Here is a 12,279-nt window from a genome sequence, read left to right on the forward strand (position 1 = left end):
TGTGTGTGTGTGTGTGTGTGTGTGTGTGTGTGTGTGTGTGTGTGTGTGTGTGTGTGTGTGTGTGTGTGTGTGTGTGTGTGTGTGTGTGTGTGTGTGTGTGTGTGTGTGTGTGTGTGTGTGTGTGTGTGTGTGTGTGTGTGTGTGTGTGTGTGTGTGTGTGTGTGTGTGTGTGTGTGTGTGTGTGTGTGTGTGTGTGTGTGTGTGTGTGTGTGTGTGTGTGTGTGTGTGTGTGTGTGTGTGTGTGTGTGTGTGTGTGTGTGTGTGTGTGTGTGTGTGTGTGTGTGTGTGTGTGTGTGTGTGTGTGTGTGTGTGTGTGTGTGTGTGTGTGTGTGTGTGTGTGTGTGTGTGTGTGTGTGTGTGTGTGTGTGTGTGTGTGTGTGTGTGGCTGCGTTTTCTCCCCCTTCTGTTTCAGGATCAAGTTGTAAGAGCGTGCCAGCAGTGCTGACCTGGTTGATATCCTTTGTGGTTTTCCCCTTTGAGACTGCCATTTTGTGTGGGCGGGCTTGCAAATGAAGTGTGTACTCAAATCTGAAACTGCCTTACGTCCAACGGCTGGGTAACCAGACCAATTAGTTGTACTCTCGGCAGAACCTGACTGCTAGAGAGCGCGGTCCCCAGTTGGCGGATAGGGGGCCTGCTGTTACACGGTGCAATTTTCGGCTCCGAAAGCAGTAGTGGTGCTTGCACCTCGCGGACCAACAGGCTAGATACCCTGTTTCCCGTACAGGCACTGCACGGATCCTCAAGTTTCCAGCAAGCACACGGTTACGCACTCAATAAACAAATCCCGTTTGTCTTCTGTGTTATTCTCGTGTTTTGCGCATAGCTCGACTTGAAACACCACAGTCGCTATGCGAGTCGCGTTTAGCACCGTGCAGTCAGAACAGTTGCGACTCACGCCGTCAATGCCTAGCAGTTTGGTGCCATTAACACGCACAAATTGTGATCCACCAAATGTTCTCAAACAGTGGGGAAACCTTGCGTTGGCTCGCCATAGGCAAGGGTTGCAGAGAACGAAGCAATAAGAAACAAGGGTTGTGGGCAATTTTGTAGCTTCCATAAAGCAAACAAAGTGTGCATTACCTTTGGGTTGGGAGGGGGGCGGGAGGGGTAATGGGTTTTGTTTACCCTTTACATGCATGCATGCATGCATGTCGAGCCTTTTAGAACTGCAGTTTGAAACGGTCTGAACACTGGTATTAAGAGGGGGGGGAAGGTGGTATAAAATCACTGACGCAACAGCTCTTGGATTTCCACAGCTGTTACTTCTTTCAAACTGGCAACTGCTCGGTTATTGCAAGACAGCCGGTTGCGATAGGGATGCTGAGGTACCTGATGATATGGCTCCAAGCAGCTCTGAAGTAAATAAGAATTCCTTGGAGCACTTAAGCCTGCTTGCGTATTTTGAAGGTGAAAGCCTGGCGATACTTGTTGACTTGTTTACCGTGACATTCTATTTGCACCTCTTCACTTTCCACTTTTGCCTTTAGCGTAAATTACTTGCATAGGCTTTCTACATAAAACTTGCATAGGCTGTGCTGCACCGTCCTTGCGCCTCTTCCTTGGCTTTCATTTCTTTGTTTTGCAGTGCCAGTTATGTTGGAAAGCAGACTGGTGCCTGCTACAGCTTCCCTTTAAATTGGGGTTCTGCACGGCTGGCATGCACCTACTCTTCTTGTGTGCCATCATGCTCAGGTGTTGCGCTCAGTGCACTCCTGGCATCAAGGCATCGCTGTGCGTGACAGCGTATTTGAAACCGTGCTTTTTTTGTGGCTACAGTGGAATGGCCGACTACTTGCAGCATTTTATGTCAGCTGCCAGTTTCTTTATTTCCATGCCAACTGTGCAGTTCCCCACAGCCCGGTGAAGACAAAGCATGCACAATTAGCTTTTCCATAGTCGGACAGATAACCCGCTGTCGTGAGAATTTTGTTTTTTGAGACATCGCATTTCTTGCACGTAGCATTTTCACTTTCTCTATGGGACAGTGGACGTATTGCAGTGTTCATGCTGGCTAAATGCGATCAAGTTGCTCTGAAGGATTGTGATCATGTACGACATTTTTATTGTTTAGCTCTCAGGAGAGTGTTGTTTCTGTGCCTGCACAGCAGGGAAGGCATGCATAAGGATTTATAAAATAAAAAGCAGACTAGAAAGAGAAACATTGCGTCATGCAGTGACTAACGTAAGGAACCCATAATACCACACGCTGCACACAATAAGTTTGTCCACCGAAACCAAGGGAAATGTCACATTAGCAAGCATGAAAAGGTGCACGTGCATGGTGTGATGCTTGGAACTGCGAGGCATTTTTGGAAACACTTGCAAGCCCAGCTTATTTTGCCACTGGGTGTACATTTCCATGAACAGTAATCTTCACTTCGATGACAGCACACAATCCGAAACACAGTGACGGCAGTCGAAACAGGCTTTATTACTTTTTCTGTCTTGCTGGCTGGTGCTGCATACGGCAAGCCTCCTGCAATGGAAGGGGAAATAGCAAGCCAATGTCAGTTATTAGTTGGTGAAAGCCTCCTGTTTAAGGTAAAATGCTTGGGGTGTTAGTAATTGGTGTATTCTTGTGAGGAAAAGATTCCAGTGCTTTAACCAACCACTGTTTTCTAGTGTGGTTGGAAACAAACGTTGAAACTATTGCAAGGCTAAGAATAAGAAGTAACTGACCGAAAGGGGTTAAATTTGTCATGTCCCTAACCTGTGTGCGAAACGTTTGTTGTTACCCATTCACGTATGCACATCGTATATCTCTTGTACACTTGGTTATACTTTCTCAAGCCGTAAGAATGCTTGTGTTCTAACTGGGCGGAAAGGGGTCACAATGGGCGGGCGGTACTGAGCATGCCAGCCAAATTTACAAAAAAACCGTTCACAGTGTATCGCAAGGTGACCCTTGGCCCTGCATCTGGAGCACCGCCAGAGGCACCACACCTGCCGCCGCCCATCTGTCTGCCGGGGCCGCCAACGTGGCGCAAAGGCCGTCCTCACGGCAAGAGACAGGGCCCGGGCTAGTGCCTTTATCCCGTAGCTGCGCGATACATGGTAGCCGTCGCCACCGTACAGCACCTCCCTGTTCGCTCTTTGGAACCGGTCCTGAATTGTTGGAAACAAACGGAATCACACGGACCATAGAAACAATTACAGCAGCACTGGACATGATAGCCTAAGCATTAGCCTAAGCATTCGCATAACTTGTTTATCTCGTAACACTGTTGGCTTTTAGAGGCGGCAAGTATTAGCACACGTAATGCATACAACAGTACAAACAGCAACACCGCAGACTTTAGGTGTTGCAAAGCATACAGAGTAAACGTCAATAGTGACACTTAAACGAAATATTTCAGCCAATGTTTACATACAAACAGAAAAGACAGAACAGGGCGAGCTGACAATGGCAAACAAACTCCTTGAGCCTCTCCTCATAATGTTTTAGTGAATTTCTATGAAGCAGGGATGTGTACAACGCATTGTATAGTAACATTAGTGTAAGCACAGCGTGCTATTAAGCATCGTCTGTGTCTGGAGATTTTTATATTTCATAGCAAAAGCTGTTTGTGTCACGTAACGCAGGGCTGAGCCGTTGGAGTCGAAATCTACTATTTCGAGCCGCCACATCCATTCCTGATGCGAGGACGCAAAACAAGGCTTGTGGTGCACTGCTCAGTTGTGAAGCACCCGTTTATGAAGGGATGTGCGAGGCATAGGAATGATGCAGGGCTCTTTTTTTTCTTTTTATTATTTCTTTTTTAATGCCAACTCTGCACATCGTCTGTGAGCGTACCGTAGCAGCGGGCCACAGATTAATTTAGACCACCTGGGGACCAGCAATGTGCACTGAAACCTCGACACACTAGTATTGTCTTCGATACGTGTTGGTGTGGCTGTTGTATGGGTCCTGTCGACATTCCGTGGCCAAACTGTGACTGCAAATGTACAAACGATGGATGCCTTGTCCTGTGCATAGGAAGATTTCGCCACAGCACAGAAGAATATAAATATCCTCACCTCTAGGCCCACGCACACGACTTCTGCTGTTGCAGACAGCAGATGGGGCGACCACTTTGTTGAGGTCCAGCCTCCTCCTTTTCGCTCCCTTTTCTTCTGTGAGGCGAGGGGGCACTTTGAACAGTAAAACCTTCTCAGCAAGCTTGGCTGCTTTTTGTACCAGCATCTGTGCAAAAGGACATGAGGAAGAGAGAAGTGTTTTGGTGGAAGAGAGGAAAGGAAAGTGCACTGGGGATATTGTGGAGCTCAGCAGGGAGAGGGAAACAATATATGGCGTCAACTTCTCCCTTTTCTGGAGTAAAAATACTACTAATCAAAAAAAAAAAAGAAAACGCCACTTGACTGCCTGTACAGTGCCAATAAATACAGACATTGATTACAAACAGCCTCAGAATTTGAACTGCAGCGTTTACGTACACTGTCGTCGACACCGACGGGGCGAAATTGGTAATATTACATGGTTCAGTGCTGTGGAAAATGTGAGTTAAAATACACGGTTATACCTTAATACATGCGCTCCACGCGGAAGGCGACTCACGTTGGCACAATTGCGCGTGTTGGTACAATTAATTGAGTAATCGCTTTAAAATAGCACCTCCCAACCATGAGTTATTTTGGCCTCCCAAGATGTACATACATCGTAGATTGGGTCGTAGTCACAGAGGTCAAACAGTTTGTACTTGCACCTGAAGTCGCCCATTTCGTGACCGTGTTTTGCGCCTGGCAGTTATGTAAATGCGAGCAATGTCAAATAATTTGCTCCACGCGGCGCGTTTCAAAAAGCCAACCAATTGTTAATGTCACTGGAAGTTACGACATACACTTTGAGGAACTTGGGACAGCAGGTCGTCGTCATCGTCAATGACGTGTGCGGTCCCAGGTTCGCCAGCACTGTTCAACATGTTGCCATCCTGATCTTCGGCGACCGTCCCAGATACCAGCTCCGACTCCTCGTCTACTGGGTCCCAGTGGCTCATGAAGTCGGCGGCCTCCAGCTGCTGAGACCCGCCTTGTGAAAAGGCAGCGTCCAGAATGACACCTGCGTGATAGCAGATAAAGGGAGGGTGGTTGTGGTGGTTAGGGGGGGTGGGGGAGGCAAAAAGGATTTGCCGTATTAGTTGCGGCACATAAAAGGTTGGTCAGGATGTGGCAGATGCGTTTGTGTACATACCTTCAGGGATTTATACACAACCACTCCCGAAAAAAATTTCTGGTTACGGCCCTGCACCTCCCCCCCCCATAAAGCTCCCACAACCACGAGCACCATGCCCAGGGATTCATACCCCCCCCCCCCCCCAAATCGAAATTCTCAATAAACCACTGCATACCTTCAGCCACGCTTAGTGCCATCTCCACTGCATCAGCAGCCACAGGTTGCCCAGCCGCTCGCGCCTCGTCGTAAGCTTTTCTCCTTGAAATAAGAAAGCAAGCAAGAGAGCATCAAGCACACTTTGGGAGAAAGGAACAGCAGGAACGTAGTCTGAATGTGTTCACAGTTGTAATCCGGGCTCCAAAAGGATATTCAGCCAACCCCTGGTCTTGGCACGTATAAACAAGTTACGGCTAAAAAATAAAAAAAAAATTAACTTACTTCAGTAGTGCAAAGTATGAGGCTTAATGCGGCTGAGTCATTTAGCCAGAAAATACGACCCGTCTGGCAAGTACAATCTGCTCAATTCCCAATTTTCTTTTTATTGCGAAATTTGTTACTGAGCCATTACTACCACTAGAGTTTTGCTGCTCTTGTAAGGACGAGTAAATGTTGTCGTTCTTGTAATTGTACTCACAATGTTGACTGCATCGTACATGGAAGCACTTGCAAGTGCAGTTTGAGTGCCACGTAAAAGTAACGATTGCTGCACCCTAACTTACGATAACGATAAATGTTTATGCAGGATGTTTCAAATAGCACTGGGCAGTTAGGCAAAAATATTTTTCGAGTCAAGATTCATAGAAAAAAGCCACGGCTGACCTCTTTGGAAAAGACTATCTATTTAGGACGCTAAAAAAAACATGCCTCTATAGCACAAAATGAAAAATAACCATCGTCTTCACCAATTGGTTTGCCCCCAACTTGAAAACACTTCCGTAGCCACTGCTTGAAATGAATAACTAAAGCTTCGCCTATTATTCATGAACTGTAGATGCGACACGTGTGGGTAGCTATAAATAATGCACAAAAAACTTCATCTTAGGGTGTCTTACGGGTTGGGGGTGATGTGGGGCTTCAGAAATTCCAAAAGGGTGAAGTATGCCCATGGGTCCTTCTTCGCTGGTGCTGGAGCACCGCTTGTTTTGGTTTGTTCAGGGATGATCCTGGTAAACTGGTCGCGAAGGGTCTGCCACTTTTTCTTGCACTCATCAGCTTGCAATGACAACAGGAGACAAGAAATATCAAAGAATGAATTTCAATGCACTAGAAAATGCTGCATTGATTTTTTTTTTTAATTTCCCCACCCTGTTATGCCTCAGAACCCAGAACCACGAGGTGGTCTCAGTAGGCCTAATCACATAAGCCTAATAACCACACAAAGACCACACAAGGAAAAGCTTGCTTGAATTTCTGATATTCTGAAAATTCTTGAATCTTCAATTCTGAAATTCTTGAATTTCTAAAAAAGCTTGAATTTCTGAAATTGACTGAACGGTTGTTGAGATGTATAATCGCGCATTCTGCAGCTACTGCCTGTTTGTATCGCAGGAACTGGGCAGTACGTGCATGCACGCGCACACGAAATGGCAGTCGTGGCACTAACACGCCGCAGCTAGGGAATGGTGATGCTTGTAAAAATTGTTTATTTTTATTATTTCTGGCATTGCGACCGCCATGGTCGTGGTTTCTTATTTCACCGCGCAGAAATACCATACATGAAGTGCAAAAAAAAAAAAACGTACAGAGCACGAAGGCCTCGGTACCGGAACACGTGAGCGTGTATTGTGGCTGCCGCTTGCATTTGTGCTTTCACCACACATCTGTTGCATTTTAAGTGCTAAGCAACGGTTTTAAACACTACTATATCAGTATCGCAGCACGTGCGCCGAAAGAGCGGGCCTCGGCACCGCGGTAGCATCTTCACTGCGGCTGTCGTGCGGGCGCTCATTACTCGACAACAAAACTGAGTAGAAGCGAGCAATGGAGCGCGTCACTCACCTGAATAGCCAAGAAGCTGGCTCAGTTGCACCCACGTCGCGTCACGCTTGTTGTTGTTCTTGTACTCCCTGTCCTTCTTGTCATAAATGAAAGAACACGACTGCACGTAGAGTATTAAGGTTTCCACCTTGTCGGCAGGCCAGTTTTCGGGTTTGTTGCGAGACGCAGGGGCTTTCGTGGACGGCATGGTTTTCCAGTCCGTAGAGCAGGGAAGTAAGAATTCCGGCGAGGCTTGACAGCCGTATATATACGCGCATGGGATATGGCGGCGGCGCTCGGGTTGCAGACGACGAACTTGCGCCATTGACAAGCTTCCTCCTCCCAAGTCTTTCATCCCCTCTTCCCCCTACCCCACACTGGGTTGTATGCCGGTGAGCTCCCTACCGAGCTCAATAATATCCCCAGGGCACTTTCCTTTCCTTTTCCTTCTTCCACTAAATCACCTCTCTCTCTGACAAGCTTCGCCGAAAAAGTTGCGCAACGGCCAGCTTCGCCAAAATATGTTGTCGAAGTATGTGTGAAGGTGTGCTTGCACTCGCATAGCAGTAAAATTTTCGTTATTTGAACATACCTGATGTGTTCATGAGATAACCAACGCCCACAAAAATAAATGCACCAAGAAAATTTCTTGACACCAGGGAAGATAGCCGATTTCGCGGTAGAACGAAAAACAGCACCTGAACAGATGAACAGGCAAAAGTGAATGCCTTCATGCACAGTACGATGCACACACGTTAATTTGAACAAGCAAGGTTAATCTGGGAGAAATGGTTGTAATCACGCGACACGTGCTTGAACAGCAAGAACGGATATGCATCAGATGGTCGCAGAACTTTTTAAAGGCCAATTTTCACGCAGTTTTGAATAAACATATTTCCACAGTTGAAAAAATACCTGTATGAGGATTGAAATTCAGAAAATATGCCAATAAGGCCACATCATACGACACCTGCAACTGTATGCGGAAATTTGTTTCATTGAACGCGTAATGCACACAAAATTGTACAAATAATAGATCTCGCGCTGAGGAAGAGAAATACCAGCGTAAAAGGAGGGTAGGGCGCTGCCGCAAGTGTAATACGAGCCGCCTCGTGAGTTCAAAGCACCGATGGGGGAGAACGTGAGGCTCCTGGCGATAGTGAGCGAGCGGAACGAGCCTCGCAGGATGGGCCGGTCAAGTGGTGACGCATGCGGCCGCAAAGGTCGACAGATTTCACCAGCAGATCAACAGGAAGCTCCACGAAGCTTTCGCCATCAGATTCTTACAAAATTCGAAGCATCGCCGGTGTTTTTGTTGCAGCTGTGGCTGCACATGTTCCACTTTGGTTTCCCACAGTTGCTTTTGACAACTATGCATTAAACTTTTTCTTTTTGTTAGCGTTCATTTTTTTTTGCATTAATTTTTGTTTCTCTTTTCGTAGATGCTAGGTTCGTAGGTTAAACTTATTATTTTTCCCTTATGCAATCAATGACTTCACTCTTTCAAGGTGACAATAATAAATGGCATGCGTTTAGTTATTTTGTAGCATTGCTGGCTAGTTCAATTCATCGTTATTTGACACCTTGTGTAATGCCTGTTTTTCAACACCTGTACTGCCCCAGAGAAGATATGAAAATGGCATCATCCGCAGCACGCCCCTTCATGTCCTGATCCCCATCTCAATATCTACACCCCATCTAAATCGCTTCATCTGGCACTGCCCAAATTTTATAGCTTTTGCACATTCACTCCAGTACTCCTTACCACGACAACACAATTTACATCTACCCCACATTACTGCCACACAATTACATCTGTGACACTGGAGAGTTACAGCAGAGTGGAGAACTGGCCCTGGTCTGGTATCCAGCACACCTCCGTATGCGAACAACCAGGTTTTCCTCACCTGCGCTCACGCAGCAGTGTTTCTTGCCTGTCGGGTACTGTACCGGGGCCGGTTATCCACTATACTACAGCTTCATATTACCATTTAGGCCATGAAAACTGGCCTAGTGTGGGCCATTTAGCCGTGGTCTAGACGATTCACAAATGATGCCTCTTTAAGATGACTTCCATTACGACTGAACCCCCTTCCCTTCCTACCCGTCCCTGCTGGCCGCGGGCCTTCATTGGTATATGCTTGAAACAACACAGCATGTTATGAAAAAATGAAGACAATGAGTGAAGAAGGGAACATGCTATCACCAACACTACCTATAAAAGGAAAGTGTGTCATTAAAGGCATTCTACGCAGAGCTACCGGCAAGGGTGCTGTGCATAAATATTTTGTGCAGGCTGGACTTGCGATTGCGAGGTTGTGCTTCTGGCTGGCATAATTGATGCCCTGAAAGCAAGTATAAAAGGGCCAGGCTACTCCACATGACGGTTCAGAGCAACTTAAATCCATGTGATGTGTGGAAAACTTCATGGCCTGCTTCATCTCAAAAGCCGTGCCATTCAATTGCACCTGCCATAGCTGGATGTTCAACACACTACACAGACCACTTGGAACCCAGAGGTGCTTAATAACAAGGCTGCTGGTACAACACTGTCTTCACTGACATTTACCCTACCCAGTAACTGAGAAGTTGTGAGCAACCGAGAAGACTGAGAGACCCTCTGGGCACAGACGTGCGAGCTTGCCAGAACAGAATAAATCTTTGAAGAACGACCTGCAAGAATAAGTACTGAAAACCCTTTATGAATATGCTCAGCAAAAAACAAACTGATCGGGTGTAGCATTACCACCACATTAGAAACCTCCTAGGATTTGAAACCTCCATTGAAACCTATGTATATGATCGTGAAGAGCGATGAAATAATTATTATCCACACTACTTGACTGATTTAAGAAAAAGATTTTCAACCACCTTTGTCACGATAATGGACACAACACAGCAAGTTAGCAAAGACCCGCAAACATCATAAGCTTTCCTGCAGACCACCTGAGACTGCTCTGAAATCTCCTCTATCCAAATGCCAGAGAGCCCACTGCCAACTTTTGGCAAACCATGATTCCATATCGATGAATCACTGAACACTCATGTCAGAGGCTTCCACACAAATCTCTGTATGCAACGTCAACATTGCCTGTTTTGTCACACTGCAGCCGCAGAGCGGGTGTGTACAGCGGCAAAGTGAAAAATCCGACAATCCCCTAAACGGGCTTGTTAACCATACAACTGAAGAGCAGGAGCAGCCCATTTCAACAACTCTAGTTTCAAAGAGTGCAGTCACAAGCGCAACATCAAATCAGCACAGAAAATGGAAGCTCAGGCACAAAACCGCAATTGAATGAATGGGTGCGAGGCATGAGCTGTGCATTACCACTACGGGATGCTGCCTAAAACGAAGAACTCAGCCAGTTTTGGGAAAAGGAACTACGCTGAGTGCTTTGCAGTCGCATGCACAGAAAGAACTGAAGCAAGCACAAACACGATCTAACCAATGTAAGGTTCCCTGACCTATGATTGCCCGCTATTTCCCTCTTTCCTAAGGACAAGATTTTGGTGCATTTTCACTGCTCATCGTAAACAAGGCAGACAGACATCGTTCATGCAAGCACAGCTAATATATGAGGTGGCTGGTGGCCTGCGACTGACGTGTAATTAAATTCAGCGTGACTATGAGAGTATCGTTATTTTACTTATTTGACACAATCAACCCAGAAACCTTCCCTGCGTGCCTCCATCAGCATTATCATAGTGTGCAGGAGCTACTGAAAGAAAGAAAACGAGGAAAGAGGCGGAACATGCTAGGCAGAGTTGTGGTCGTGGGTGCAGTTCCTAGGCAGCAGCTTCATGCTTTTCAAGCTGAAAATAAATGAATTGAGAGAGAGCTTCAATGACCACTACTAGGGGACGATCCAGGCACGAAAGGACTAGCAGCCCGCTCTCCGCACTTGTGCATTTCAGGAATCCCGGCTCCTACTGTTGTCCCCGGTTGCTTGGCTTTCAACGTGTGCCTTCCAGGACTGGCCCTCTCCGTGCCCTCTCCACCACGATTGGAAGCTGGACGCCACTGCGCCGACTCCGCAAAGTCGTCGCTGACGCACCGCAGTCGAAGCACATAAATTGTGCCTCACACCGAGCCATGCACCACTACTAGGGGACGATCCAGGCACGAAAGGACTAGCAGCCCGCTCACCGCACTTGTGCATTTCAGGTGTGTAAATAGTATCTTGTTTTAAAATTTTCCGTAGCTAGTCCCTGGATCGTCCCGTGCAATGTCTGATGATTCAAAGAGTACCGATGTTGAGAAAAAAGAGGCCAGTGAAAAACTTTTCGACAAGTTTTCCACCACAGTGAGGGAGCTTGGAAGCCTACTCGTTAAGATAAATGGCAAAATGGAGGAAATGAACTCTAGCATCGGTCAGGAACTGTCAACGTTAAAGGAATCTGTCGGGCGCATGAGTGACTGCTTTGAGTCTTTCAAGAAATCGCTTGAAGAAGCTCAAAGGCAGTTACATGAAGTAAATGCCGAACAATTCCGCCTGAAGAGCGAAAACTGTGCCTTGAAAACAGAACTGATGACTGTCAGGGCTGAACTGACTGAACTGAAACAGTACAGCCGCCGATCTAATCTAGAGCTAAAGGGAGTGCCGAAAACAGCTGGAAAAACAGAAAGCGATATAGTTCTTACTCTAGCCGAGAAGGTTAACGCTGGGATAACAGCGGCTGACATTGATGTTGCGCACTGGGTCCCGATGAAGGACAAAAACCAGGCGAACATTATCGTAAAGTTTCTGTCATGTTCTGCCCGAGATAAGCTACTCGCCTCTTCGAAAAAGGCGCGCCTCACTTCTTCGGACTTGGGACTGAGCGGCACTACGCCGATTTACGTTAATGAGCATCTTTCCCCTGAGTACAAGCAATTACTTGGCAAATCTGTTGCTGCAAAAAAGCAGCACAATTGGCGCTACGCTTGGGTGAGCAACGGTCACATTCTTATGAAGAAGTGTGACAATTGTAAGACGATTAGAATAAGCACTGAGGCCGATCTTGCCCAAGTAGCGTAAGCCTTTGTGGCATCCCCCACCTCCAGACCCGGCCTCTTTTTCTTTCTTCTTTTTTTTCTTTTTTTCCCTCTTTTTTTTCTTTTTCTCATCCTTGTTTCATCTGCTGAACAT

General features: G+C 46.6%; 1 protein-coding gene across 1 annotated transcript; it reads right to left on the bottom strand.

Moving 5' to 3' along the window:
* Window positions 1–1,180: 1,180 nt before the first annotated feature.
* LOC144177967 (uncharacterized) lies at window positions 1,181–11,703 on the bottom strand. The gene is made up of 6 exons (XM_077705525.1): window positions 7,172–11,703; window positions 6,226–6,385; window positions 5,349–5,431; window positions 4,842–5,059; window positions 4,021–4,186; window positions 1,181–3,108 (listed from the first exon to the last, which is right to left on the bottom strand). Exons 1-6 carry the CDS (start codon window positions 7,503–7,505, stop codon window positions 2,885–2,887), a joined length of 1,185 nt encoding a protein of 394 aa, XP_077561651.1. The 5' UTR covers window positions 7,506–11,703; the 3' UTR covers window positions 1,181–2,884.
* Between the last annotated feature and the right edge of the window lie 576 nt (window positions 11,704–12,279).

Source organism: Haemaphysalis longicornis, unplaced genomic scaffold (assembly GCF_048455015.1).
Source record: "Haemaphysalis longicornis isolate Haplotype H1 unplaced genomic scaffold, Haemaphysalis longicornis Haplotype H1 scaffold_35, whole genome shotgun sequence".
NCBI classification, from domain to species: domain Eukaryota; kingdom Metazoa; phylum Arthropoda; class Arachnida; order Ixodida; family Ixodidae; genus Haemaphysalis; species Haemaphysalis longicornis.